Below are 27,476 nucleotides of genomic sequence, written 5' to 3' on the forward strand. Positions count from 1 at the left end.
GAGATAATACTGTCAGCGTGATACTAAGGCACGTCTGCCGCTTCCATGCACTTGCATGTGTGCGCGCGCGCCTGTGTGTGTGTTTGAGTGTGTGGAGTGCATGTGTCTGTGTGTGAATGAGTGTGAGTGAATATGCGTGAGTGTGTGAGAAGGGTTTGAATGCGTGTATGTGTGGCTGCAAGAGTGTGGAGAGTATGTGTGTGTCGACGTGTGAGTGTTGAGTATGTAATGTGTGTCACCGTGTGAGTGTGTATCAATGTGTTAAGTGTGTGAGTGTCTGAATGTTGAGTGTGGAAGTGTGTATGTGTGTGTCAGAGTGTGTCTGAGAGTGAGTTATGAGTGTGTGAGTGTGTGTGAAGTCTGGGCAGGCGCATACGCATGGAGGACCCAGCCTCGCCCTGCCGGCACCTATGAACACAGAGAAGCTTCCCTCAGCCACGTCGGTGCTGGGGCCGGGGGGCTCGCTCGTTCTCTGCAACCCCAGCCGAGGGCACCTTGAAACACTTAGGACTGCAGCAGGGAGAAACCCAGAGGTCCGGGCAGGGCCGGAGTTGGGGTGCTGAGGCCCTGGTTCCAGCACGGCGTGGCTCCCTGGGCACAGGGGACGGGGCTTTCCCGCCCCAAACGCCCTGGGCCACGGCAGTCCTGCGAAGTGGGCCGCCTCCCCCAGAAACGCATCTGAATGAAGAGCCCAGGAACGAACTGCCCTCACCAGCGGATGGTGACAAGCCACACGCACACCGGGAGGGGAAAAGTTTTTAACAATCTCTTGCTCTCTCTTGTCTAACGCAGCCTAGAAGACCCTCCTCTCCGTCTCTCCCCGCACCCATCCCGGGCACGTGGAATTATGGCGCCAGGACTGCTAACACTCCCAGTCAGTGAAGTGAGTGCCTGAAGGGCACCAGAAGAGTGACACGTCACAGAAATATTTCCCAGTGTCTGTTGTCAAGGCTGAGTGGATGGTCGGCGGGGATAAGCCGAGAGGACAGTCTGTGAACAAGAGCTGAGCGAACGGTCTGTGAAGACAGAAGCTGAGTGGGACGGTCTGTGGGGACAGAGCTGAGTAAGTGGACGGTCTGTGAGGACAGGAGCTATCCTGGGGCAGGTCAGCGAACACTCTAGGGGCAAGTGCCACAAATCGCGAGTGTGAGGCCTTGGCTGCTCTCTGCGGCCGAGTGGTGACTTGGGGGGAGGGGGGCGTCCATCCCTCCAGTTTCTCATGTGATGCCTCCTGCACCCCGCCGTGGGCATGCTGTGTTTTAAACTGGGTCATCCAGATGATCTTGAATACACCTGATTGAATTCCGCCTATCCCAGGCATGAAACGAAAAGTTCTATATTTATGTTTACAATCAACTCAGATTTATAACGCAGAAACCGAGGTGCAGGTGCGAGTTTTCCTCCCTCCCTCCCTCCCAGGCTTTGGAGCCCACGCACTGCTGGGAATCGAACTCAGGGTCTCGGCCTGGGCTAAGCTGTGCAGCCAATTCTACACTCGGAGAGTGTAGAAGGGACCACGATGCGGGCCAGAATGTCCCTCAGGAGGGCTCGGGCCTGGCCTTGCTGCCCACCGCGTCTGCATATCCCAAGCCTCAAGGTGGCCCTCAGGACCCACCCTGACCCCCCTGCCACCTGCTCACCACCCCCAGCATCCCCCCACTCAGAACCCAGACCCCTCGCCCCCAATGGGCAGGACTCACCTGGGGATGCAAGCCAGGTAGGAGATGAGCCTCCTGAGATCCTCCTGCCGTATTCTGTCGTGGTTGCTGCGAGCCGGGAAGGTGAGGATGGGGCCACCGCGCTTGTCTCTGCCACCTGGAAGACAGTGGCCACACCTGAGCTGGGGCGCGGCTCGGGGGACCTTCCCACCTGCTTCTGCCGAACCTCTCCTGGGTCACGTCCCCCCACCCACCCCACCCCCGGAGAGGAGAAAGGCGTGCTTTCAGCGTGCTCTCGGCCTGGGTAACACCAGGGAGTGGATGATGTTCCCAGGCGAGGAGGATGGAGAAGGGCTGCACTCAATCTCAGAGCAACGTGGAATGAGAGTTGGCCTCCATGCCAGGACAGCCCCCAGCTCGCCCACCCGCCGATCCCGCCTGCTGGAGTGGGGGTGCTGGACAGCCCATGGCCACCAGTGGGGCTTCCTGCGCCAGCGCAGAGAGGTCAGTGGGCCCCCTGCACGGGTACCACCTGGCCCCGAGGTCTCCATGCTCAGGGCTCTGGGGGACCTTTCTCCCCTCCTCGATGCTGACCCAGACTGGAGAGCGGCCCACGGGGAAGGCGGCCTGGGCCCCCTCCTCCCAGAAAGGGCTGCACACGTGACAACGAAGCCACACTATGCCCAGAACCCCCTTGGCCTTGTCCACTCCAAGCAGGGGCAGACTCGGTGGCCGCACAGGCTTGGGGGGGCGGGGGTGTAAAGCGACCAGCAAAGTCGGTGGCTGGTGGGTCCCGCCTGCCCCATCACTCCAGCTGTCACCAAAGAAACCGAGACGCCCAGGGCTCAACGGAGGCAGGTCCACGGCCCCCGGCCACGGCAGCCCTCGAGCCCGTCACCGCCTTGGAGGGTTTTCCCGACTCAGAGGCGCCGTTCCCGGCAAAGGCGTGAGACCGCAAGCGCAGGATGACGCGGGGATCCCAGCGGGCTGTGCCACCCAGACGCCGCCAGGAGCTGACAACGGGCCACTATCACCCGGGAGGCCTCTGGAGCACCTGCAGCTCCGAGTGCCTTCAGGGCTCCGGTCTGTGGGGACCCCACCTTGCACCCTGCACCTCCTACTCCGTGACCCGCCGTGACTTCAGTCATTGACTTCCGCAGCATCCGCTCTATCCGCTCTGCTCCGAGTCAATCTCCCCGCTCAAATATGCCCGGCAGCACGCACTGCACACAGACGGGGGGGGTGCACACAAGCATCTGTGTGAAAGCGTCTCAGGCAGCACCGGACCCTCTGGGCTGCCCGTCACGGACTCCTCTGCTGGGCTCTCTGCTGCCAAGGCCACTGCAGGGATGGGGAAACTTTAAGTGGTCCCTGTACACCTTGCAGGGAATGACATTAAGCGGCCCTGTCCCCTTGCAGGGAATGACGTTAAGTGGCCCCGTCCACCATCCCGGGAGCCATGTTAAGTGCCACTGGAGGCTGGAGTACGCATGAGTGAGGTGTGTGCACTGCACTCCCTTGGGCCCCATCACTCTGAACTCTGGAGCCGGGGGCCCTGACCTCTGGGGCGCGGGGCCACCAGGCCAGCCAGCTCAGGACGAAGAGACCGTCAGAGCCCCCACCCTGGGCAGCTCTAGAGCTGTCTCCTCTGCGGGAGGCTCTGGCTCCGCCCCCGGCACCAAAACGCAGGGCTGGAGAGAGAGTTGGGGGAAGGAGGTGCTGGGGAGTGCGGTGGGCAGGTACTGGTTCTCGGGCCACCCTCAGTCTGATCCCCGGAACTGCCGGGAGTGACCCCTCAGCCCAGACTCCGTCAGACCTGAGCACAGCTGGCACTGACTGGTCCTGTCCACCTTCCAGAAAAAAGCATTAAGTGGCCCTGCCCAATTTCCAGGAAATAGCATTAAATAGCCCTGTCCACTTTTCGGAAAAAGGCATTAAATGGCCCTGCCCCCTTCCAGGAAAAAGCACTCAGTGGCCCTGTCCACCTTCCAGGAAAGGTATTCAGTGGCCCTGTCTATCTTCCAGGAAAGGCATTCAGTGGTCCTGTCCACCTTCCATGGAAAGGCAATAAGAGGCCCTGTCCACCTTCCAGGAAAAGCATTAAACAGCCCTGTCCACCTTCCAGGAAAGGCATTAAACGGACCTGTTCACCTTCCAGGAAAGGCATTCAGTGGCCCTGTCCACCTTCCAGGAAACACATTCAGTGGTCCTGTCTACCTTCCATGGAAAGGCAGTAAGAGGCCCTGTCCAGCTTCCAGGAAAAGGCATTAAGTGGCCCTGCCCAACTTCCAGGAAATAGCATTAAATAGCCCTGTTCACTTTTCAGAAAAAGGCATTAAATGGCCCTGCCCACCTTCCAGGAAAAAGCACTCAGTGGTCCTGTCCACCTTCCATGGAAAGGCAATAAGAGGCCCTGTCCACCCTCCAGGAAAGGCATTCAGTGGCCCTGTGACCCTCCAGGGACCACTGAGCAGCACACCCCCTTCCCCTGTCCCATGGAACAAAGGCTCTCTGCAGGCCGGCCTCCTAGGCTCGTGGGAGACGGGCACATACCAGACCCCCAGACAGGGGCCTGACTCCCCACCAAGCACGGTGGAAACACCTCCAGGCAGAGTTAGGCCTGGACGGGCCTGTGGAACCCCCCTGCTCAGAAACACAGTCAGGCTGTGTTAAACGGCCCTGTCCACCTTCCAGGAAAGGCATTCAGCGGTCCTGTACACCTTCCATGGAAAGGCAGTAAGTGGCCCTGTCCAAAGGCTGGAGGGGGCTGGAGGGGGCCGGAGAGACAGGACAGCGGGGAGGTGCTTGTCTTGCCTGTGGCTGATCTGGGTTTGATCCCCAGCATCACATACGGTCCCCCGAGTGCCACCAGTAGTTCCTGAGCACAGAGCCAGGAGAAAGCCCTGAGCATCGCCGGGTGTGGCCCCCAAACCAAAAAAAAAATAAATTAAAAAAATTAAAAACTCACAATGTGAAAAAAAGAACCACACACAGTCCAGGTGGCGAGTGAGGGGGGCTTTAGGGCAGAGAGGTGGGAGGGGTCCCAACAGCAGCCGCTCGAATTCTAGGGTCCGCTCGGCCGCGCTCGCTCCACGCAGGCCTATTCTGATGCCGTCACGTTTCCACAAGCAACTGTGCTTCACGGTTCAGAGCGGCCTCCACTGCGCATGGCAGGAACCTGGCGGGGAGGGCTGGCTGACCAAGACTGACCCAGGGAGCACGGCAGCGAGCTGATCCGCTCTCGCTAAGGGACACCTGGGCCTGCTCCCGACAGTGCACCCCGCATCTGCACGCACACACCCACGACAGGCCTCGGACCCAGGCCAGCTGCTCAGGTCTGGGGACTTGGCGCACCCACGCCACCAGGTGGAGGGGAGGCACGACTCTGTGAGCAATGGGCCTGGGGCAGGTGCAGACCCCCAGGATGGGAGCCCCGCGCCAGCAGCACCCCCCCCCCCACATTTGCAAGGAGGGTGCTCGCCTGATCCCCACAAATGCTGCCTGAGAAGGAAGCTCCGGGGCCTGACAATGAATGGCGGCTGCACACTCAGCGCAACAAGGAATCCGCACGGGACGGAGACGCCACAGACGCTGCTGCAAAGGCAGGGCACTGTGTGTCTGACGGACACGGGACTGTCTGTGTGTGTGATGGGACACGGGACTGTCTGTGTGTCTGACGGACATGGAGCCGTCTGTGTGTGTGATGGGACACGTGTGTCTTATTTCTCTGTGGGACTCTGTGGGACACGTGTGTCTTATTTCGTCTGTGTGTCTTATTTCTCTGGGTTTGGACAGGACGGCGCACAGCTAGGTACTCCATCACTGAGCCTTGCGCATAACTTATCTGGTACATTGTTCTGAGTTTTTGACAAGGGACAAAGCACACATTTCCCTCAATAGTGAAGATGAGTGGATGGTTGTGTCCTTGGAGCACGTGAAGACCCTGGGTGCGGGAGAGTATATGGAGACAAGGGGACCGGGCGGGAGAGTGGATGGGGACAAGGTACCTGAGTGCGGGCTGGTGAGATCCCAGTCCTGCCCGGCACAACGCAGGACACAGAGATCTTGTGTCCTAGGTCACAAGACACGAGATCTAAGCACCAGCAGGCTCCTAACTGCCTCTGGCAACCAGTCGAGGGAGCCCCGCCTGCTCTCCAACCTGACCCGAGCGAAGGAGAACTCCCCTCCCCAGGAAAGAGGCCCCATTTCATCTATTTATTTATTTGGGGGTTTGGGGATGGCGGGGGGGGGGGGGGGAGGATGCCCGGCAGTGCTCAGGGCTTACTCCTGGCTCTGTACTCAGGGATCCATCCTGGTGGTGCTCGGGGACCATCTAGGGTGCCGGGGATTTTAGTTCTTAGCTAAGAGTGCCATCGAGCAAGCGGGCTGGGATCGGGCTCAGTGGAAGCGGGCGCAGCCTGCCATGTGCGAGGGTTTGGGTTCAGTCCCCAACGGTTGTGTGTGTGTGTTATGTGTTTGTCTGTGTTGTGATTATTTAGTGTGCGCGCAGGACACACACACACACACACTAAATAATCAATGAATTCTGCAATAGCACTAGCGGCCAATAAAGTGCACGTGGAAATAAACAGCCACTGTAACCTGCTGCTGGTCGAGCTGTTCCAGGCGCGGCTCTGACGAGGAAAGTGGAATGAAGAGGTGTGGGGGGCAGGGGGCACACGGGGGCGAGTCTGCTCACCACGGGGAGGTGGACCAGGACAGGGAGAGGCCGAGAAGCCCCCCCTCTTCATAAGTAGGAGTCCTCTTCTGACACAAGCTGTTAAGCTCTCCTGAAGACTCTCAAGATCAGAGTTCACGGAGCTGGCCTGTCCCTGCCGGGCGGTTTCCCAGCAAGAGTCCAGGAGGGGCTGCTGTGGCTCTGGAGCGAGCCCGGACCTTCGAGGGGCGTCCGGCACCTCTCACTCTCCCACCACCCGTGTCTCTCCAGGAGTTTCCCCCCTTCCTGCTAAGCTTCCAGAGAACTAGAGCAGCTTCAGCCATGTCCTCGGACGGCTGGACGGTGGGCAGGAGACCCCACTGGGCGTGAAGGTAAGATCAGCCAAATGCCGGGGGGCGGCAACCTGCACACAGGAACGGAGCACATGGGAGGGGGGCGAGTGGAGTTCCTGAGGAGATACCCCCCGGCGTCCCGTGCTTGAGCGAGACATTGGAAGGGAGGCACATCGGGAGGCCTGTGAGGGGCACCTAGCGGCCACCACGGAAAATGCCCACACACCCTTGGAGGGCCACCAGCCCTCGGCTTGCAGGGGGAGCCCGGACAGCGGCCCGAGTAAACGCCGGGGCCCAGGCCATGCACGCAGGTTCCATGCGGGTGTGACCCTGGGCCTCGGGCAGCCCAGGAGCCCCAGCACCGCAGGGCCTCTGGACATTCTGGCCAAGCACCCCCAGAAGACCACCGGCATCCCGCAAACAGAAAGACTAAGACAGGACAGCACAGAAGCAGCAGCCCGCAGCCGACCCCCTCTGCAGATGGGGGAGAGGTGTCCCGCGGGAGCCCGGTCACGGCCAGGATGGGAGGACTCAGCGGCCGACCCTCGCAGGCTCTCAGCAGCCACGCGGAGGGTTCCAGAACTCCAGGAGTGGAGTCCACAGAGCCAGCGGGGACTCAGGCCCATGCACCTGGACCAGCCCCACAATCCCAACACTGCCGGGATGGAGCTTGGCAGACACGCCCAAGAGCTGACCGTGTGTCCAGACACCAGGGCTGGCTCCAGATCGGGCCCGGCAGCTGGATGGGACTCTGGGGGCACCTTCCCCGATATGCTGTGAGTGTGTCTCTTGGACTCATACATATGCATAAACACACACATACACCCTGCTGGGTGTGTCTACACAGACGTACACACCCCGGAGAGCACGGGTACACAGTCACACACACAGAGACACAGACACACATACACACACCCTCTTTCCAGGTGAGTCTGTTTCTCTACACACACACACACACACACACACACGCACACCCATACCCACACCTTCCGCCCAGGTGAGTCTGTGTCTCAAGCCCCCCCCCACACACACAGACACAGACACACACACACACACACACTGCCCAGGTGAGTCTGTCTCTCTCTCTCTCTCTCTCTCTCACACACACACACACACACACACACTCTGCCCAGGTGAGTCTCTCTCTCTCTCTCTCTCTCTCTCTCTCTCTCTCTCTCTCTCTCTCTCTCTCTCACACACACACACACACACACACACACACTCTGCCCAGGTGAGTCTGTGTCTAGTCTCTCTCACATGCAAGCACACACATGTGAGCCCGTGTTCCCTGACTTGCACAGGCAGCCAGTCACACGGGGTGGGCAGAACCGTAAGCAGACGCCAAAGCTCAACTTTACCTGAAAGGTAAGCGACCTTCTCTTTCAAAATTGGCAAAACGTCCATCGCTTTCATTTCATCGTTTTTCCGAAACCCTGGAATGCAAGGGGGGAGAACAGGTCAGTGGGTGACAGTCGACTTCGGGGCCGCCCACACGACGCCCCACGCCTGGCGGCGGGTTCGGCTCTGCGCCCCTGGCCACTGCTGGCCCGACCCTGCGCACAGACTCAGGTGCGCAGAGGCCCTGCGCTGACCGCGCAGGTGGACACCAGACACCGGGAACAGAAGCCGGCTGGGAAAGCTGCAGGAAAGACGGAGGGACAGAGGACAGCGGCGCCTGCAGGGGGCGCCCCGAGCCTCCTCTTGGCGGCAGGCGGCAGGTTAAAAATAACCAGGGCAGCAGCGCAAGGAGTATAAATAGCGGGGCGGCAGCTCCTTGGCCTGGCTCTGTCCCGGCAAGCTTTCTGGGTCATGAACCCTGAGGAATGTCACCGGCTAAAGTGGCGGATGGCCGGGATGGCCGGCAAGGCTCTCTCTCCGGCCCCAACCCCCCGCCCCGCACCTCGCAGGGCGACTGGGAGCACATGACAAGCAACTTGGGCCCAGCCGAGCCCCCCCGCCCCCCCCCCAGCTCCTGAGCCCCAGCTCTCCCTCGTCCACAAGGCAGCTCTGCACAGCACCACACGCCCCCCACCCCACCCCCCCAGCTCCTCTAGGAAGCCGCCAGCCAGCCAGAGGTCTCAGGCACGAACCGCGGGCGGGTCAGCAGGACGCCAGCAAGCGGGACGGCCTCTAGGAAAACACTCCTGGCCAGGGCCCCTTCCCGGCGGCCTCTCGGTACTGAAATCGCATCCAAATGGGTCACTCGGTCAGATCGGCTGATGGACATAGGAAGGTGCGAAGGCGCATGGACATGCCCCGCCGGGGTCCCAGGGCGTGGCTGCAGGTGAGTCCCTGAAACCACTCTCCAGGCAGGGTGATCCGGGGTATGGGGACAGGCACTGGGGCAGGAGGCGGGATGCAGCGGGCACCCCTCAAGGGGACAGGAGCCCCGGTCCCGAGCGTGAAGGCGCCTCTGGCCCGCCTCACATGGCCCAGGCGAGCTGGAAGCTCTCGCTGAACGTTTGTGTCGCTGGCCAGCCAGAGGCGGGCAGCGTCGCGGGCAGGAGGCTCTGTCAGGAGCCTGTGCTGGCGCCAAGGCCTGGGCAAGGTGCAGTTTGATTTTTAATTTTTTTTTAAGCGAACCTCTGCTGTCCAAAGAACACACACAAACACCTCCAGGACTGTTTGCTGAGTCTCAGCTGTCGGCTTCCTGGCTACTGGCCCAAGGCCTGGCCTGGGGCCTGCAGCAAGCGCCGGCTGGCAGGACCGTCCTGGGGCCCGGGACGCTTGGGGGCGCTGCTGAGCCATTTGAGGGTGGGATCCGAACCCACGCCCCAAGTCCGTCCTGACCACACTGACAGCCAGGCCCGTGGAGCAGTGGCTGGCCAAGCCCCTGAATCAGGGACGCAGCTGGGCCAGCCACTCACCTGGCCGCACCCTGCATCCAGCCTGAGCTTTCCCAGACCACGAGGAGACAACACCGTAGCCACAGAAGCCACCGGACCGGGGGTCGGAAAGCGGGTCCTTCTCCCCAGGGCCTGCCACCATTCCCTCGCCCCTCCCCGCCCCCAAGACCGGAAGACAGCAGAATCCGGCACAAGCGCCCCTGTGGCCCCGCAGCACGCCACCCCAATCTGAGCGCAAGACCTCACATCTCAGGGCCAGCATCACGGTCTCAGGGCTTGAGGCCGTTCCTGCCAGCGCCAGGGGCCCGGGCACGCACGACAGAAGCCGGCAGCCTGCAGTCCAGCCCGCGCCCGGTGTCTACCCCCTATTCCTCTCCTGCATGAAGTGGTGCCTTCCCAGAGAGCAACACACGCGACTGACTCACTACCACTGGAGGTGGGGAGATGCCACTGTGTGACCGATGCGCGTGTTTGATGACCCCAGGACTCACTGGCTGTGCCCTCTCTGTACCCGTGAGTCACGCTACATACGCATACATCAACTCCCAGTGGTGCTCAGGGCCGACTCCTGCCTCTGCACTCAGGGATCACTCCTGGTGGGGCTCGGGGGACCCTATCGGGTGTCGGGGATTGAGCCCGGGCTGGTCGCATGCCAGGCAAACACCATCCCCGCTGTACGATGGTTCCGGCCGTAAATTCTCAATCTTCTTACCGTGGTATTTCTATGGGGTACATGGGAAAAGGGACATTAGTGTTTGTTTGTTTGTTTTTTGAGGGCTATTAGTTTTGTTAAGATCACCCTCGAGAGCTTTCAGACACATGGCAGTGCTCAGGGTGGCTCCTGGCTCTGATGGCAGGAATTATCCCAGGCTGGCTCAGTGGGCCACATGACCTGTCCAGGATTGACCCAGGGCTGGCTGCCTGCAAGGAAAGCCACCCTACGTGCTGTCCTATCCTTCCAGCCCAACACACACACACACACACACACACACACACACACACACACCTTTTTAAAAGGAGAAACCTAAAACCAACTCCAGAAAGTGAGTTTGTGGCAATAATATGTTTGGTCTGGCTTCAGCTTTAGGGAGGAAGAGGGAAGTGTGGGACTGTGTGAAGCTAGATTAAGGGGGGAGGAGAGGGAGGGAGGGAGGGAGGGGGAGAGAGAGAGAGAGAGAGAGAGAGAGAGCGAGCGAGCACCATAGAGGCAGGCTGCGGGACAGTGATGGAAGGGCACCTGGGGACACTGGTGCTGGTGGAGGGACAGGTGTTGGAACACGACGTATGACTGAAACCCAATCATGAACAGCGTTGTAAGGGTCTGCGTCTGCCTCACGGCGATTCAATAATAGAATCTTTTTTTTAAAAAAAAATTATATCAGGGACTGGAGCAACAACAGCACAGCGGGTAGGGCGCTTGCCTTGCAAGCGGCCGACCCAGGTTCGATTCCCAGCATCCCACACGGTCTCCTGAGCACTGCCAGGGGTAATTTCTGAGTGCATGAGCCAGGAGTAAACCCTGTGCATCGCCAGGTACGACCCCCAAAAAAGCAAAACTAAAAACTTTTATCAGAAAAAAAAATAATAACCTCACACAAATTCCAACGAAAAGCATCAAGAATTCAGACCAAGAATTCAGCCCTGAAAGGCGCTAAGACCCTGCGAGCAGGTTCTGTCCTAAGGGCACACGCAGACCTCCCGCCCCACTGGGCATGGCGGGCACACAGGGTCACCCACCTTTCCCCCCGTGCTCCCTCCCTTGGTAGGAATCTGTGGGGCAGGGGGTATCTGGCAGTGGGGTCGGGGTCGGGGCTTCTTCGGTGCTTGTGGGTCTGAATTACACAATGACGGTTTCCCTGTCCTTTTCCAGTTTCAAGTCAGCACAATGATTTTTTTCTAAAACAAGCTGGAATGTTGAGAAGTCTTGATCTATCCATAAAAAAATACCCTCAACTCCTAAATCCAGCATGTTACTGGGCAAAATTGATCTGGCTTTGAATTTCGTATTTGTTATAAGGCTTTGAAATTGTGATCTGGTTCAACGGCAAGTCGGTCTACGACCCATTTCCCTTCGACTCCCAAGGTTCGTCTTTCTGATCACTTTGGGTTTGGGTCAGAGCTCACTGTGCTCAGGGCTGACTCCTGCCTCTGTCCAAGTGACTTCACCCACTGGACACTCCGCCCGGCCCCAAATGTCCTCCAGTGACCTGCCCCGGCTGCCCACCGGTGTGGGTTTCTCTCCCCAAACCAGAAGGCGGGCCTGTTTCCCACCAAGGACAGGCCTAAGAAAGGGGGCAGGTGTCAATACAGGGGGGGAAAGGAGGAGGGAGAGAAGGGGAAAGGGAAGCGAGGAGGAGGAGGAGGAGGAGGAGGAGGGAGGGAGGGAGGGACAGAGCGAGTGAGGGAAGGATGGACGGGAGAGAAGAGGAAAAGGATGGAAGGAGAAAGGGAGGAACGGAGGGAAGGAAGGAGAGAGAAGGTAGGAGGAAGGAGGGAGGGAAGGGAGAGGAGAGGGAAAGAAGGATGGAAGGAAGGAGGGAGAAAGGGCAGGAGGCGAGGAAGGGAGGATGGGAGGGCAGGAGGGTGAGGGAGTGAAGGGCGGAAGGAGGGAGGGAGGGAGAAGGAAAGATGGGGGGAGGGAGGGAGGGGGAAGGAAGGGAGAGGAGGAGGGAGGGTGGGAGCACCCCTCCAGCGTCTCTTGCCCCTGTACCACTGCTCGAGCAACTCCACTGGCTCGAGCACTTTCTCTGGGGCTTCTGCAGTGTCAGCTGGTGCTGTTCAACCTTCACCCGCAGGCTCTACCCTGAGTCACCCTCCCCGGGGAAGCCAGCACCTGTGTGGAGAGGCGCACCCCTCGCTCCCCCTCGGCAGGGACGGGCCTGTCTCGGACCCCAGGCTGGACCACCAGGCCACCGCCTGGCCCAGCGCAGCTCCTCATCCCCAGCCGGGATCCAGCAGCACCCCCCAACACCTTTCCCGGGGGCCCGCCGGCCGCAGGAACCCCGGCTCGGCTCGCCGCCACCTCCCGGGCATCTGATCAAACCAAAGTCACAAACGGAAAAGGAACATCAAGCCAATCCTAAGACTTTGGCTTTTTCAATCCGAGAAATATAACATCTTAAAATAAGGTTTCAAAGTCGCTGCGAAACGAACTCAAAATGGAATCGAATCTTAAAACCCTGAATCTAAAACAGGCAAAAAAATCCCCCGTTTCCTCCGAACTCCTGGCGGAGGCGGCGACTGGGCATCTCGCACGCCCCTTCGACCGGCCGGGAAACGGGCCCCGCGTCTCCGGGGAAGCAGCGAAACGGGGGCGTGTCCGCGGGTGGCGTGTCCGCCTGCCCGGGCTGGGGTCCTCTGCCCGGGGCTGACCGGCGGTCCCCGGAGCCGGCTCTGGCCCCGCCCTGCGCCGGGCAGGGGCCGCGGCGGGGTGGGCGTGGGCGTGGGCGGGGCGGGGGGGGGGGGCGCGACCGGGCCGCGTCTGGGGGGGGGGGGGACCGGAATCCGGCTCCTCGGTCGGGTCCCGGGCAACACGCGCGCCCGCCCCCCCCCCGCCCCCCGCAGCCCCGCGCCTGCGCCCCGGGCCGGCTGACGTCACCCTCTGCGGGCCGGCGGCGCGTGCGGCGGCGGCTCCGCAGTGCTCGCAGGGTCGTCACGCTGCCCCGCCCGCCGGCCCAGGCTCCTTGGGGGGGGGGCGGCGGGGGCGCTACTGGGCGCCGCGTGACCCGCGAGGGGGAGGAGGGGGAGGAGGAGGGAGGGGGAGGAGGAGGAAACCGAGCCTCCTGCACGCAGAGGGCACCGAGGACGGGTTGGCAGAATCTCAGCCGTTCCCTGTGCCTTTCGGACCCCTGGATTCCTCCCGCCCGTCATTTCAGAAGCGGCACTGCGCCTTTAAGGAAGAAAGACCAGCGTACTGGGGGGGTATGTCCACCGAGAACAGTTCTGGCGCTAAAGTCCTTGCAGAGGACAGTCCAGGCCCGTCCACAGTGATGCTGACCCCGGACAGTTCAAATCGATTTCTGTGCAAAGAAAATACCCACCACACACATTGGGGGGGGTGTATATGAAACAGTATCAGTTTTTTAAGCTTTGATGATTTAATTATGTGTGCATGATGCCTTAGATGTTAATTTTTTGTTTTCATTTTTTACGATTTTATGTATTGAATCACCGTGAGAGCAGTTAAAAGCGTGGTCTGCGGGTTACTGCAAGGAAATGCTTCAAACAGCGAACAAAGGAGAATATTATCAGAGGGAGGGGTCTCCTAGTTAAAGCCTCGGGAACCAAACAAAGGTGGAAAGAACGTGCCACTGATCTCTGTGCCCCCAGGAACTAGCGAGGTGAGAAGAAAGCCCCCCCCCCCCCCACACACACACACACTGGCGGAGGGGAATCGGGCCCACGGGCTGGTCTGTGCCCAGGGCTAGGGCAGGGCGGCGCAGAGCCAGGACACAGGTCCGTTGCCACATCCTCAGTCACACATCCATGACCGCACACACATGCACTCACGCATCACACAGTGCATGCACACACACACAATACTTGCACCACCACACACATGCAGGCACACACATACGTGTGTACACATGAACCACAGACTGCACACCGACACCCATGCACCTACTCCAGGTGACCTTCACTGCATAGCAGCACACACGCTGCTGGAAAGACGTGTGTGTGTGTGTGTACCTTACACATCCTTGTGTGTGCGTATACACACACACACACGCGCGCACGCGCCCATTCCCACTCCAGAAACAACCTCTGTATAAAGCCAACCACCGAGGCAGCTGATAGACCCATGAATCAGGTGTTCTGCTTGTGTCAGGCGCTGCTGAGAGGCCATCAGACAGGCCACGGTGACCTCTGACCTCCGCTTGATTTCGCTCTGTTTCGACTGTTGCTTGGGGACCACACCCAGAGGTGCTCGGGGATCAATCTTGGCAGAAATTAGGGGGCCATGTGGGTGCCGTGGGTGGCACTGGGTTGGCCGTGTGCAAGGCATGTGGTCTACCCTCTGTGCGCTCGCCCTGGACGTCCACTCTGCATCTGCCACAAAGGCTTCGGACAAGGCAGCTCACCCCTTCCCTTGGCATGAGGGGAACAGGCGGCTTGGCCCAGCGGGGCCATACACTGGGGCACTCGCATCTCTGGGAGCACTCAGGGGTGTCCTGCTGGGAGCGGGCTGGACAGTCACCCTAGGAAAGCAATGCCTGCTGGTCAGTGTGTGGTTCAGAGGCAGCCGTGTGTGGGCAGTGCTGGGGAGGGCCTCTGTGACAGAGGAGTCGGAAAGGGTGTGCAGTGTGTGTGCCCCATGGCACCTCCCCACGCCTGCGCCCCAGCAGGGCCTGGCCAGGCCGTGGTCTTCTCCTTGCCCACCAGGGCACCTTCCTCTCGCTCCCCTGAAATGAGCCAGTGGCCTCGGGGTCCTCAATGAAGTAGAAACATGACCCAAACCCAGCAGCCCCACAGGACGCCCACCGGGACACTGCCCCACACTCACTCCAGGGATGGAACCAACACAAGCCCTCAAGAGAGAGGAGAGTGGTGCCTGAACAAGGTCAGAGAACTGGGTAGAACCTTCTAGGTCTGGTCCTCTGGAAATAGCCTGGCCTGTTTTCCAGGAGGAGACCTTTGCCCTGTACATGTGGGGTCGTGAGTAGAAGCCCCAGGGACCCGACATGCACCAAGCACGATCCTGGCAGCTCTGCCATCCCTGGCACCAAAGCAATTTCCGGGCTCCCTGCAGAGGCCAGGTGAGCTGTGTGCGTGTGTGTGTGTGTGTGGGGGGGGGGGGGCCCTTAAACATGTGTCAACCAAGAGCTGGGCCCAGCATGCGCGCGTTTGCAGGTACCACAGCCCAGGGAGGGAGGGTCTGAGAAGCGGCCTGGTGGCCCGAGGCTAAAAGCCGATGAGTGACCCTGATGGTCACTCGGGACAGAGGAACGGAGGGCGTTTCTTGCCGCCTGGCACTCCCAAAGGTCATCCTGTGCCAGTCTTCTTAAGCAGCTCAGAGGGTCCCTGCCTGGGCACAGGCTCGCCTCCCTCACACGCCACGGCCGGGCCACACAAATGGGCCCACTGCAGTCTGACTGCCGCCACTGAAAGGGTTTTCAAATCACTGGCACAAAAATAAATAAATAAATAAATAAACAAAAATATTTCTTGGCCTCATAAAGAGTTCCCAAGACCATGCTGGACAAGGAGGGGAGACTCCTGGTGGGGGGACGGGAGGCAGCAGATGACAGACAGACAGACAGACGCACAGCACGTGCTGGAGCAGAAACTCCTTCCCAGGAGGCTCCGCCGCTGGCCAACTCCACAGACAAGGGACACGCCTGTGACTTGTTCTTAGGCTCAAGCCCACACTCGGCTTTCTTCCCGCGCCTTCCGGTTGGCAGGCGAGCACTGCCCGCTCCCGCTGCTCCCCGGCCGGCCGCCCCAGGCCCACTCTGCCCCCAGAGATGAGGAAGCGGCACTTCTCAACCTCCTGCCCGCACCCCGCCCCACCCCCACCCCCACCCCCTTGGCGTTGGCGCCGCATAGATTTCGCCTGCCCTGATGAAATCAGGTGACGGGGTCCTGCCTTTTCCACATCTGGGGGAAGTGAGTCAGCGGGTGGGGGGGTTCTAATAAACAAGGTTCTTTCTTCGTATCTTCTGACTGGATTCCTAAGATGTTTTTTAAAGATTACAAACAGGACTAAGAAAAAAGGCGATGTGCCCACTGATGTCTAAGAAGATATGCAAGGAGGAATTCACTCCCTCTCTCTACCTTCCTCCCCCCCCCCATCCCCTTCTCTCACAGTACGGAAGTACATCACTGAAAATTCAGTCACCCGCTGGCGGAAAGAAAACGGATCAGGGCTGGGGAGAGAGTTCGACAGGCAGGGAGGGCACTTGCTTGGACGCAGCCCACCCAGGTTCTATCCCCGGCACCCCATATGGTTGGTATCCCACCCCCACCCCGAGCACCACCAAGGGGCAATTCCTGAGTAACTCCTGATCATCACCAGATGTCACTCAAACCCCCTCCCTCCCTGCAAAAAAAACAAATCAGAGAAAAGAGGAAGAAAATATACCTGCTGAATCAAAGCACTGAAATATATTGACGGGAAAATGAATTCTAACATCCAAATGAATTGGACTTGGGCTGGCTGCCCCTCCAGGCCTGGCAGACTCCTGCGAACTCCCACAGGGAGGAGGAGGGAGTGTGCGGGGGTGGGAGGACGGAGAGCCTGCCTCCTCTAGCAGACTGCCAGAGCGGCCCTGCCATGGGGCTGCTGCTGCCCAGACTTGGGGACACCCGTGGCCCAGGAGCTCAGTGCCCACAGAGGAGACCCCCACGAAAGGTTTCTTTCAGAGGACACAGCACTCCGGCCAGGGACGAGGGTGTGTGCACACATGTGTGTGAGTGCAGAGGTGTGGAGAGGTGTGTGTGTGCGTATGCGTGTGTGAGCGGAGAGGCGTGGAAAGGTGTGTGAGTGTGAGTTCAGAGGTGTGAAGAGATGTGTATGGGTGCATGTGTGAGTGCAGAGGTGTGAAGAGGTATGTGTGTGTGTGTGCATGTGCACGTATGAGCGCAAAGATGTAGAGGTGTGAGTGTGTGAGCTCAGAGGTGTGAAGAGATGTGTGTGTGTGTGTGTGTGTGTGTGTGTGAGTACAGAGATGTGGAGAAATGTGTTTGAGAGTATGAAAGAGCTCGGCGGTGTGGAGGGGTGTGTGGGTGTATGTGCAGATACAGAGGGTGTGTGTCTGAGTGTGTGTGTGCGCGTGCGCACATGCGTAAGTGTCTGTGAACTCTGTGTTCACCTGAAGCCCAGGGGCCAGGCTGGAGCGGGGCTCTCTGGGGAAGGGCCGGCAGGGCTGTCAGTGGGGCCTGGTCCTACGGGAGCCCTGTCCTCACCCACCCGCACACGCGGAGTCTCTGCGCCGCCTCCTCAGCTGCAAGGCAGGTGGCACTGCCCTAAGCCTGGTGCTGTGACAGCAGGGACACCCGGGACAAAGCCACGATGGGGTCAGAGGCCCCCGTCAGTCACAGGCCGTGCTCGGCAGAGATGCGCCTCTACCCGCCGGCTTCCAGTCAGCATCAGCGGCCACCGAAGAAGGGAGCCGCTCCTCACACCAACAGGGACAGTGACAGGATCAACCTCAGTCATTTTCTCCTCCGGGGCAGACTATGAATAATCAAAGGGGTGCCCCTTGCCTCCAGCGCCCAGCAACCTGTCCACACACAAACGCACTCACAAGTGCACTCATTCACCCGCGCGCACACTCACAAACACACTCACATGCACCCAACACCTGCATACACACACTCAGATACACACACTCACAAGCACATCTGTGCACACACAGATGCACTCATGCACTCACACACAAACACATGTGCACTCACCGCTGGCGTGCACACACGCAGACACACGCACATGCATTCACCTGTGTGCCTACGTTCAGAGACACACACACATTCATACTCAAACACACCTGCACACACTCACCCGCATGCACCCACTCAAAGGCACTCACACAGACGCCAATGCTCACACAGACACAGACACGAGGACGCCTGTCTGCCCACAACACGGGCTGTGAGCCACACACACGTGCGCTTTCCATGACCAGCCTGGTTCCAAACGAGGCCAACACTCTCCGAGGCAAGTACCACGCCAGTGCCTCGAAACTGCCCTGTCCTCACACGGTATGGGCACTAGCCCTGGCGTGGAGGGCACGGGAGGGAAAGCTAGATGGTCGGTGCCCAGCCCCGAGGCAAGGCCATGGGGCCATGGACAGAGTGTCCACAGCCTGCCAAGCAGCGGGCAGTGACACGCGCTGTGGTCACACAAAGCTGGGCCGGAGACCCACTGCTGTCCCCCCGGGGGGCCGCCCCTGAAGCAGCCTCAGGGACCCTGCTGACCCCCAGTCGTGAGACAGGTGGGGACAGGCAGGCACTGTGGCCCTGTGTCCAGGGAGCAGCTGCTGGGAACTGCGGGAAGGGATGCCCCACCACACAGGGGAACCCGGAGTGCCCCCTGCCGCCCAACCCACCCGCACTGGGCCTGTCCTTTCTTGGGAGGTGGCGGTGGGACGAGGGGTGTGGGGAACGGGCTCCCTGCCTCAAGCACCCCAGAAGGAGGCGGGGACTCGCTGAATGCAGACACCCCTCAGCAGAGAGGTTGGAAGGCACCCCAGAGCCACAAATAACAATTTTTTTGCTTTGGGTTTTGGGTTTTATTGTTTGTTTGGGGGCCACGTTGGACAATGCTCAGGGGTTTCTCCTGGTTCTGCACTCAGGGATCACTCCTGGCGGTGCTCAGGGGACCATCTGGGATGCCAGGGATCGAACCCAGGTCGGCCGTGTGCATCTCTAGGTCAGTACGTGAGGGAGCTATCTCGGCCGCCTCCCTGTGGACCCTCCCTCGCCGAGCCCGGCCACTGGGCCCAGAACCCCTGTGGCCGTCCCGAGCCCCCAAAGTGCTCCGCGGCCACACCTGGTCACTGCTACCATGGGCACGTGACCATGGGGTGGACACTCATGGGACCATCTTCCCTCCTCCCACACCCCAACATCCAGATTGCCGACGCTCCTTCTCCGGCTCAGTCTCCCGGAGCCCCCGGCTTCAGTACAGGGCAGCAGGACCCCGCCGGTCCCACAGGACAGAGCCCAGCTGGGAGCGGAGAGCAGAGTAAGACGCCAGCTCAGGAAAGGAAGAGACGCTGGCCCCGAGCCCGCTTCCCAGAACTCGCCAGCCTCACGGAGCTGGGCACTGGCCACAGAACATGGCCACCCCCGGCACAGGTCAAGGCCAGGGCCGGCAGCAAAGAAGCCCTGACAGGCGATGAGGCCCACGTCCAGGAACCAGCTGCCGCAGTGGCCACACACAGCCACAGGTGGCGGTGGGCAGGGCCGGGCTGTGCTGTCACTGAGGCCCCGTGCCAGGAGCTTGCCACACGCCGGGTGACGCGAGGAAGGGGTCCGGGGCCAAGTGTCCCCCAGATCCTCTGGGTCCTTCATGCTCACCTTCATGGGTTGGAGGGGCCTGGGGAGCGGCAACCACCGTCCCCTTAGCCGCCTGTGTGGAGCTGGAGGCTGGACGGGGGAAGGGGCAGGAGGGGCCAGCCCCAGGTGGCGGGATGCCCTGCAGCCCCTTCCCGCCGCCCTCTGATCACGAGGGGCTGCGGAGGGGCACGGGGACCAGCCCCTGGAACAGGCTGCCATGTGGTTGCTAAGGACAACCGAGCATCCTCCCCTCCCCCGCAGCTGGCAGTGAGCACGGAGGCGCGGAGGCGCGGAGGCGCGTCACTGCAGAGGCCCAGGTGTCCCCGCGTCCCTGAGTGCCGGTGACGGCACACGGCCACGTGCCTGGCCGGGAAGGATGACATCAGCTCCTTTGTGCAGGGCTGAGCCGCGGGCGGGCAGGCGGGCGGAAGCATCGGGCACAGATGGCGCAGCTCCTGCCCGCGGAAATCACCCCAGCGGGCCTCCGGGGCCCAAACAAAGCCAGGCCCCCCTCCACCCGCACCCCAGACGCACCCCAGGAATGCGGGGCAGGCACAGGGACTGGCACCCAGGGAAGGCGGGGGGCTCGCTCCCAGTGACCCCCAGGATGCCCGCTCAGGGGCACTCCGAGAGCCAGTCCCCCTCTGGGGTGCCCCCTCGGCACACAGCAGAGGCCACCACCGCTTCCTGCACTGCCCAGCCAGCACGTCCTCCTGCTCCCCTATCTGCACTTAGGGCAGACCCTGGGGGAACCCAGAGCCCGCACTTCTCGGGCTGTGGACCTGCTCCAGCTGTGACCGCGGCAGCAGGGACCATGGCCACTGCGGTGTGGAGCGTCCGTCGGTGCCAAGACTGGGAGGGCGCTTCTCAGCCTCGCACTCCGGAAGCACCATCTGCAGGTCACTGAGCCCCACAGAGCCCCAGGCCGGCCCCCTCTCACAGTCCCTCCACAGTGCCCGGGATGACACTGAGCCTGCGCTCTGCCTAGCACTGGAGAGAACACTAAAGGTGTGTGTGTGTGTGTAGCTGGTGGCGACCAGGGGTTCCAAAGGCCAGCACAGATGGGCACAGGAGAGGAGCACAGAGACTCGCAGAGACGGAGATGCAGAGCCCAGAGTACAGGCAAGCAGGGGCTGCTCACTCCCCCTCCGGGTCCCAGGTCCTGTAGGAGATGCCCAGGGCCGCAGGGCAGGCAGGGGGCAGAGGAGGGGCAGGGAAAGGAGGAGCAGCGGGCCGGCGGGGAGGAAAGGGGCTGTGGCACGGCCGGCCAGTGGGGACAGTTCTTGGCTGCCGGCCAGTGTCCAGGAGGCAGCAGAAAGCCGCAGCTATCGACGTGGACAGTGGGCAACGGGAGGAAGTGCCCAGGGCCTGAGCTGACTGCAGGGGAGGCAGGGGAGGGGCTGTTCCAGAGGGCATTCTACCAGGGGAGAGTGGCAGCGTCCAGTCAAGACTGATGGTCAATGGGGGCTGGGCTTGGGGGGCAGGGGGAACCCCGTGGGCCTCGGGACAGCGGAGATCGGGCTGATACGGGGCAGCCGCCGCCCAGAGCCTGCGCTCGCTCTGGGTCCTGAGCCCAAATCTGGCGCGTGCGCGCATAACCTCCATGCCTGTCCCCCTCCACACCCTGCTCGCAGCCGGCCCTTGGTGGTGGCCAGCACTTGGCCCCGAGCCCCCCACCCCATGCACCCGGCAGGCCTGTGCCCAGCCCGGTCAGACGCCGGTGGCCAACGGCCACAGCACGCGTCTTACACAAACGAGATTTTTGTTAGCAGCTGCATAAAAAAAGAATGGAAGGCTTTCTTGGAGGACAGGGTGTGTGTCTGTGCATGTGTCTGTGTCTGTGTGTGTGTCTATGTGTGTGGTGTGTGTGTGGGGGGCAGTGCCCCCTGAGTAAGAAAGGCTGTTGCCACCGAAACAGAACCAGTCACTGGGCCTGTGCTGGCCGCGAGTGTGCGCACTCTGAAGGAATGTTCCAGCTGAAAGGAGCCACGACCGTGGAACGTGGAAGGCAGGCTCAGATTCCTGAGATTTCACAGCGGGAGCACGGCCAGCGTTTCCAACAGGTGCCGGCCGCTCACAATAACCTGATTTAAAGCCTCACACACAGGGACAGGGGTCACAGAAACCCGAGGCCTGAGCACAGCCCAGCCTCCCACCCCGCCCCCTCGGGCTGCCACCGGGGGTCCCTGCCCCTGCGTGCAGACCCCACCCTGGCTGCCAGCGAGGCCCAAACCTACTCGTTCCTGGTGCTCTGTGGTGGTCACGTCTACTGTCCTCTCAGCTGAGACCAGTGCAGAGTCCCTGGAGCAGGGAGCAAGGTCTCTGGAAGGGGGGCAGAACTCTCCGGGCGCCAGCGCCTCGGCCCCTGTCAGTGAGGCCCCCAATTCCCTCGGGCACCTCTCTGGCTGCACAGCCCACCCGGGTGAGTCCCACTGTGGACCCAGCAGGGGCAGTTGCTTGGCCTTCCCCCTGCTCCAGTTCCTCCCGGGAGCACTGGAGAAGCCCCCTGCCCCCACCACGCACATGCACGCCAACCTCGACGTAAAGGGCCAACCGAATCCCAGAACAGGACGCACGGTGACCTGCGTTACGGAGAGGGGGGCCTCTGCTTCCAGGAGCCGGACATCCTGACCGCACACGGCCCCAGGGTCCCCAAGTTGGCTCCCTACGACACCCAGAGCAGGGAGCCGGGACCACGAACAAAGGTGCCCGTGGGAATGACAGGTGGAAGCTACCTGACGGTCAGCCGACCGGAGCCACGATCCCCCACGATCCCCCGCTACCTCGGCCCCACCGCAACTCGGGGGCTCCATCTGTCCCCACTCACTCTAGCTGAGACACTCTCCGAACCACACATGCCCACGAGAGCAGGTCCACACGAAATTTTAACGCGAGCGCCACAGACAGCAAAAGAGACCACCCAAGAACATGGAAGGCAAAACACGCATGGGGGGTGGGAAGGCGGTGGCCCCGGCTGGAGGGAGTCAGGCCACTTTCACACCAGGCACGACCATGACGATGCTTTCCTTTCTTCAATTTTATTTTTGTTTTTTGGGTCACACCCAGTGATGCTCAGGGGTTACTGAGTGCAGTCAGGGTTACTCCTGGCTCTGCACTCAGGAATTAAAGAAACAAATGTCCCTAAGTCCCCAGCGGAGGGCCAAGCAAATGCAATTCCAGAGTATGTCTGGGTAAGGGAGAAGAAATCGGGGCCGCATGGAGGCGTGTCTTCATCGCTACTCAGGCTTTGTCTTTTTCACACACAGACACTGAACTGTGAAGAATCCTAAAATCGGACTGTTGGAATTTAAATTTTTTTCATAGCCATGACATAAAAATCAGTCTACAAAAGGAAATGAATGCCATTTCTGTAGCCCCTAGATACGTTTTCAAAGGCCAGTCTTCTTTTTTTTTTTGCTTTTTGGGTCACACCCAGCGATGCAAGGGGTTACTCCTGGCGGTGCTCAGGGGACCATAGGGGATGCTGGGAATCAAACCCGGGTCAGCCGTGTGCAAGGCAAACGCCCTCCCCGCTGTGCTATTGCTCCAGCTCCATGGCCAGTCTTTTATTTATTTCGGCTTGTTGGGTCACACCGGAGATGCCCAGGGGTTACTCCTTACTCCTGTCTCTGCGCTCAGGAATCACTCTGGGCAGTGCCAGGGGAGGCGGGGGGGTGGGGGGGGGCCAGAGGGGAGTCCTAAGAAAGGATCGTGTGGAAAGCCGGGGGGCTGGGATCGAACCCAGACAGGCTGCACGCAAGGCCCACGCCCTCCCCGCTGCACCATCGCTCCAGACCCCACGGCTGAAGCCCGCTCTTCCTCGGTCCTCCCAGGCCCTCCCTCCCAGCATTTCCATGGAGGAAATCCTCAGTGATCGTTCAGGACAGACTTTATGATCTCAGCAGACGATGATGCCGACGGCACATGAGGTTTCGTGTTCCCCGAAAGTCCTCCCCAGCTCCTATCCATCAACATCCTCCCATTCCGAGACACACGGCCATCCTCTGACGGGTGCGCCGAGTGTGATGAATTCAGATTCACGGAGGCAGAATCCCTGTCCCCAAACATCATGTCCACCATGAACGTGGAGATTCGGAAACGTCTCTGAATGAAACCCTCTCAGTTTCAGCATCTCCCACCAAAAATAAGCTCAGTCGGGCAGGGCTGGGGGGGGGGGGGGGTCCAGAGGGGAGTCCTGAGAAAGGAGAATCCAGTGTGGCGTTTTCATGTCTCTCAGGGGAGTGAGGGGCAGGGCTCAGTGCCCCTAAACTTCCACCGTGGCTTTCACACCCGTTCCAGGGACTCGGAGGCTAAATGCCCGAGATGCAGGTCAGGGCTGAGGCCGGGCCTGGAAGGAGCCACACTGTCGGGCACTGCCCCCACCGCGATCCTGGGGGTGCAGGGACGATCCCCCGGCACCCCGCGTGCACGAACCCCAGACATGGCTGCCACCACAGCAGGTAAGAGGAGACAAGGGCAGCATCAGCACTTCCATCACACGCCCATTGTCCCCCACCCCGACAGAGACCCCCCTACTCCCCAACTGTGGAAAGGAACACACACAGCACAGAGCCAATGCCAGCCCCAGAACCCCTGAATCACGGTGTGCGGAGCCTCACTGGTTCCTGATCATCGGGTCCCGGTTTCTCGGGACGCAGAGCTTCTGTCCCTTGTCTGAGAAGGGGCCGTCTGCTGCCCTCCAGACCCGCTGCCCTCCCTGGCCCCATGCAGGAAGCCAGAGGCCTGGGCACGGGGCCCCTAGGCACGCAGCTGAGGCTTTGGAAAAACTTCTGGCTGGTTAACAGATGCTTGGCGCGATCTCCTCCCGAACATGCTTCTAATGCTGATAACGTGCAAATGCAACTGTTCCCAGCAAGCGGGCGGGGGGGGGGGGGGGGGGCAGGAGAGCAAGGCCGCAGTTGTGAGTGGGGGGGGCGGGCAGCCTCAGGAAACCATCCGCAGAGATGCGCCAGCGACTGCCACAGCCTAGGCTCATCACCTGCAGCCACGGCAGGCTCGAGAGGGGAGTTTCCGGACAGCTTGGGGTGGAGGCCAGCACTGGGCAGCAACTGACCAAGAGGCCTGCCCCCGCCCCCGCCCCCTACGCTCACAGGGCAGATCTCCAGGCCTCAGTTCCCAAAGCCGTTAGCCCAGGCACCATGGAGGCCAACGAGCTCTTTCCTGTTTGAAAAATACATCCCACGCTAAAGACTGAACCCTGAGAAACGGGCAGGCTTGGGGACGAAAGGAAAGCCGGCTGGAGCGGAAACCCCAGGGTGTTCCAGATGCGGGAGACGGGGCGGCTGTGAGTGCCACCAACCGCGTGCGGACTGATTGCACGCCGAGAATGTTCCTCTGCGCCTGTTGTCAAGGCCTGTCTCCGGTGTCAAGATGTGTTTTCTTGTGACAGGCAGACGCTGCAGACCCCAGCCCCTACTGGCCCCTAATCCAGCGTGGGAGGAGCTGCTGATGCAGCTAAGTTCCCACCTGTAAAATGGGGTGGTGGCACCCCAACTGGTCCAAGAGGACCAAAGCAATCCCCAGGAAGCAGATGCCAGCTGGCGACTCGTTCTGCGAGCCACATCCCAGCCTCCCCAGGGACAGGGGAGCAGGGGGGTGGGCCGCTTCCTCCCATGTTGCTGGCGGACGCATTTTTTAGGGGAGACCAAAACCAAACTTCAGGATCTATGCCCCCCTGCAATGAAACTCCTGCCTGCCTGAAACTCCCTTTCTGAGCCTTCCAGCTGGGGGCGCAGCACACCAGCTCTGGCGGAAAGTCTCGGAAGCGCCAAGCTGGGGGCACAGCGCTGGGGATGGGGAGGGAGGCGGGAGGAGGTCTGGATGGAACCCCAGAACCCCAGCAGACCTGCCCGGGCTCCTGGCACTCTCAGGTCAGGCACAGACCTGCGAGGCAGGAAGGAGACACGGCTCTGCCCTTCCAGGGAGCAAGGTGAGGGCAGCAGGACTCTACGCCCAGGCCCACGCTGCAGAGAGCCGGACTGGGCTGGGCTGGCTCTGCAGAACCGTGAGCGGGGGACCCCCGGGGTCCCCCTGCTGTGGACATGCTAGAAGGTCACTGGGTCAAAGTCTGTCGGGAGTGAGTTTGGGTTTTGGATTTTTTTTTAATTCCAAACACATCATCTTCCTTGTAACATGCTGCTGCTCCGGAAATCGCTTCCACCTTTTCTTTATTTCATGCCCGTGATCTCTGCACGAGGAGGAGCAGGCCGTGAAGACCAACGCTTTGGGTCTTTGCCCGTCCCCCCCCCCCCCCCCCCACGGTCTCAGTGGTCCCCTCAACCCCCAGTCCTCAATCTAGCAAGCTCGGCTCTGCTGTTCCTCACGTGCCAACAATGCCTCTAGGAACAACACCACCAAAGTTTGGGTCTGGTGGGCAGCAGCTTGGGTGGGAAGTGCGGGGCCGGGCTCAGGGTCAGTGGGATTCTTCTCGCGAAGTGCAAAGTCAGGATGGAGACCTTAACCGCACGCCTCTGGAGAAACGGGGTGTGTGTGTGTGTGTGTGTGTATGGGTACTCTAACTGCAGTTCCTTCTACCCTCCCCCTTTTTTTTGCTTTTTGGGGTCACACCCAGCGAAGCTCAGGGATTACTCCTGGCTCTGCACTCAGGAATTACTCCTGGTGGTACTTGGGGGACCATATGGGATGCCGGGGATTGAACCTGGGTCGGCTGCCTGCAAGGCAAACTCCCTACCCACTGTGTGATTTCTCCAGCCCTCTAACTGCTGTTCCTGAATCCCACTCCTACTTGTACAGAAAGCATCAGGCACGCAGTACGCTATGAGACTACAGCCTGAATAAACACGGGAGAGTGGACCATTAAGGCACTCCCTAACATAAAATGACCGTGTCATCCTAGGAAGCACGCAGACACAAATCCACTGAGAGAAAGGACCTCACTGTTGCTGCCATTAAGTTCGATAGTCTGTGGGGACTTCAGTGCCGTGGGTGGGGTTGGAGGTGGGTTTCAACCCACCGACGGATTTCAGATCACGAAGACTCTCTCATTCGAACTACCCTTCAGAGAAAACGAGTCGGTAAGATTCGCTGTGCTCCGACCATAAGTCATGCGTCAGACGGATGTTCCAGCAGAGTGGTCCTATCAATCACCGGGCACCACGGCTCCGAGGCTGAGCTTCCCTGGGCTGCAGAGTGGCAGGCTGAACCACAAACACTCCCAACTGCCCCCAAGCTCCCTGATGACCCTCCCCGCGGAGGAGGGCCACAAAATCACACCGCGAGGACAGGTCAGGGCCATAACAGTGCTAGGTCTCACCTGTGGCCTCCAGAGCTGGGGATCAGAAGGGGAAGGAAAGAAACAAAAACACCTCATTTCCCCCAGATTCCCAGCCGGCGTGAATCACAGCTCCAATGATGAAGCCACACACTGGCCGACATCCCACAGACGAACCACGTGAAACTGCCCTGGACCACGGACATTTTCCAGTCACCCCAAAAGAGCAGGGACAAGGGGTGATGCCAAGACCCCACGGTCAAGCGCCCACCGCCTCCCACTGGGGGCCAAAGGTCTCTCACCTCTGTGATCTCTGGGATTTGCGTCAGTTTGCACGAATGAATTCAGCTGCACCATAAGATGCTTAAAAAATTATTTTAAAGTGTCAAAAAAACATCTGAAATGTCTTGCCCATAGCAAAATGTACTCCCTGGGTCTCCCTTACATTCTGAATGTGGTTCAGGAACGGATGTGATTTTTCTTGGATAATTGTCCAAATGGACATTTTCTTGAGCATTAAGTTATTTGAAATGACTGTTTTCCCTGTCATTTTTTAACAGTTCGTTAATACTTCAAACTTTCCAAATGACTGGAATATGACTAAGGGGGAGAGGGAAAGTCCTGCTTTTATGTATTTTGTATTTTATATCCTTCCATAAACTAGCATTTAAAGAGCAAAATGATGATTTTACCCTGAATCAGTGGTTTCAA

General features: G+C 60.2%; 1 protein-coding gene across 1 annotated transcript in view; it reads right to left on the reverse strand.

The window, feature by feature from the left end:
- TRIO (trio Rho guanine nucleotide exchange factor) overlaps positions 1 to 27,476 on the reverse strand; it is a 172,244-nt gene that overhangs the window by 101,039 nt on the left and 43,729 nt on the right. Inside the window, 2 exon segments of the mRNA XM_056109061.1 lie at positions 1,701 to 1,815; positions 8,027 to 8,101. Coding sequence (XP_055965036.1) covers positions 1,701 to 1,815; positions 8,027 to 8,101 — 190 coding nt within the window.

This window comes from Sorex fumeus, unplaced genomic scaffold (assembly GCF_029834395.1).
Source record: "Sorex fumeus unplaced genomic scaffold, SorFum_2.1 ptg000264l, whole genome shotgun sequence".
Lineage (NCBI taxonomy): Eukaryota > Metazoa > Chordata > Mammalia > Eulipotyphla > Soricidae > Sorex > Sorex fumeus.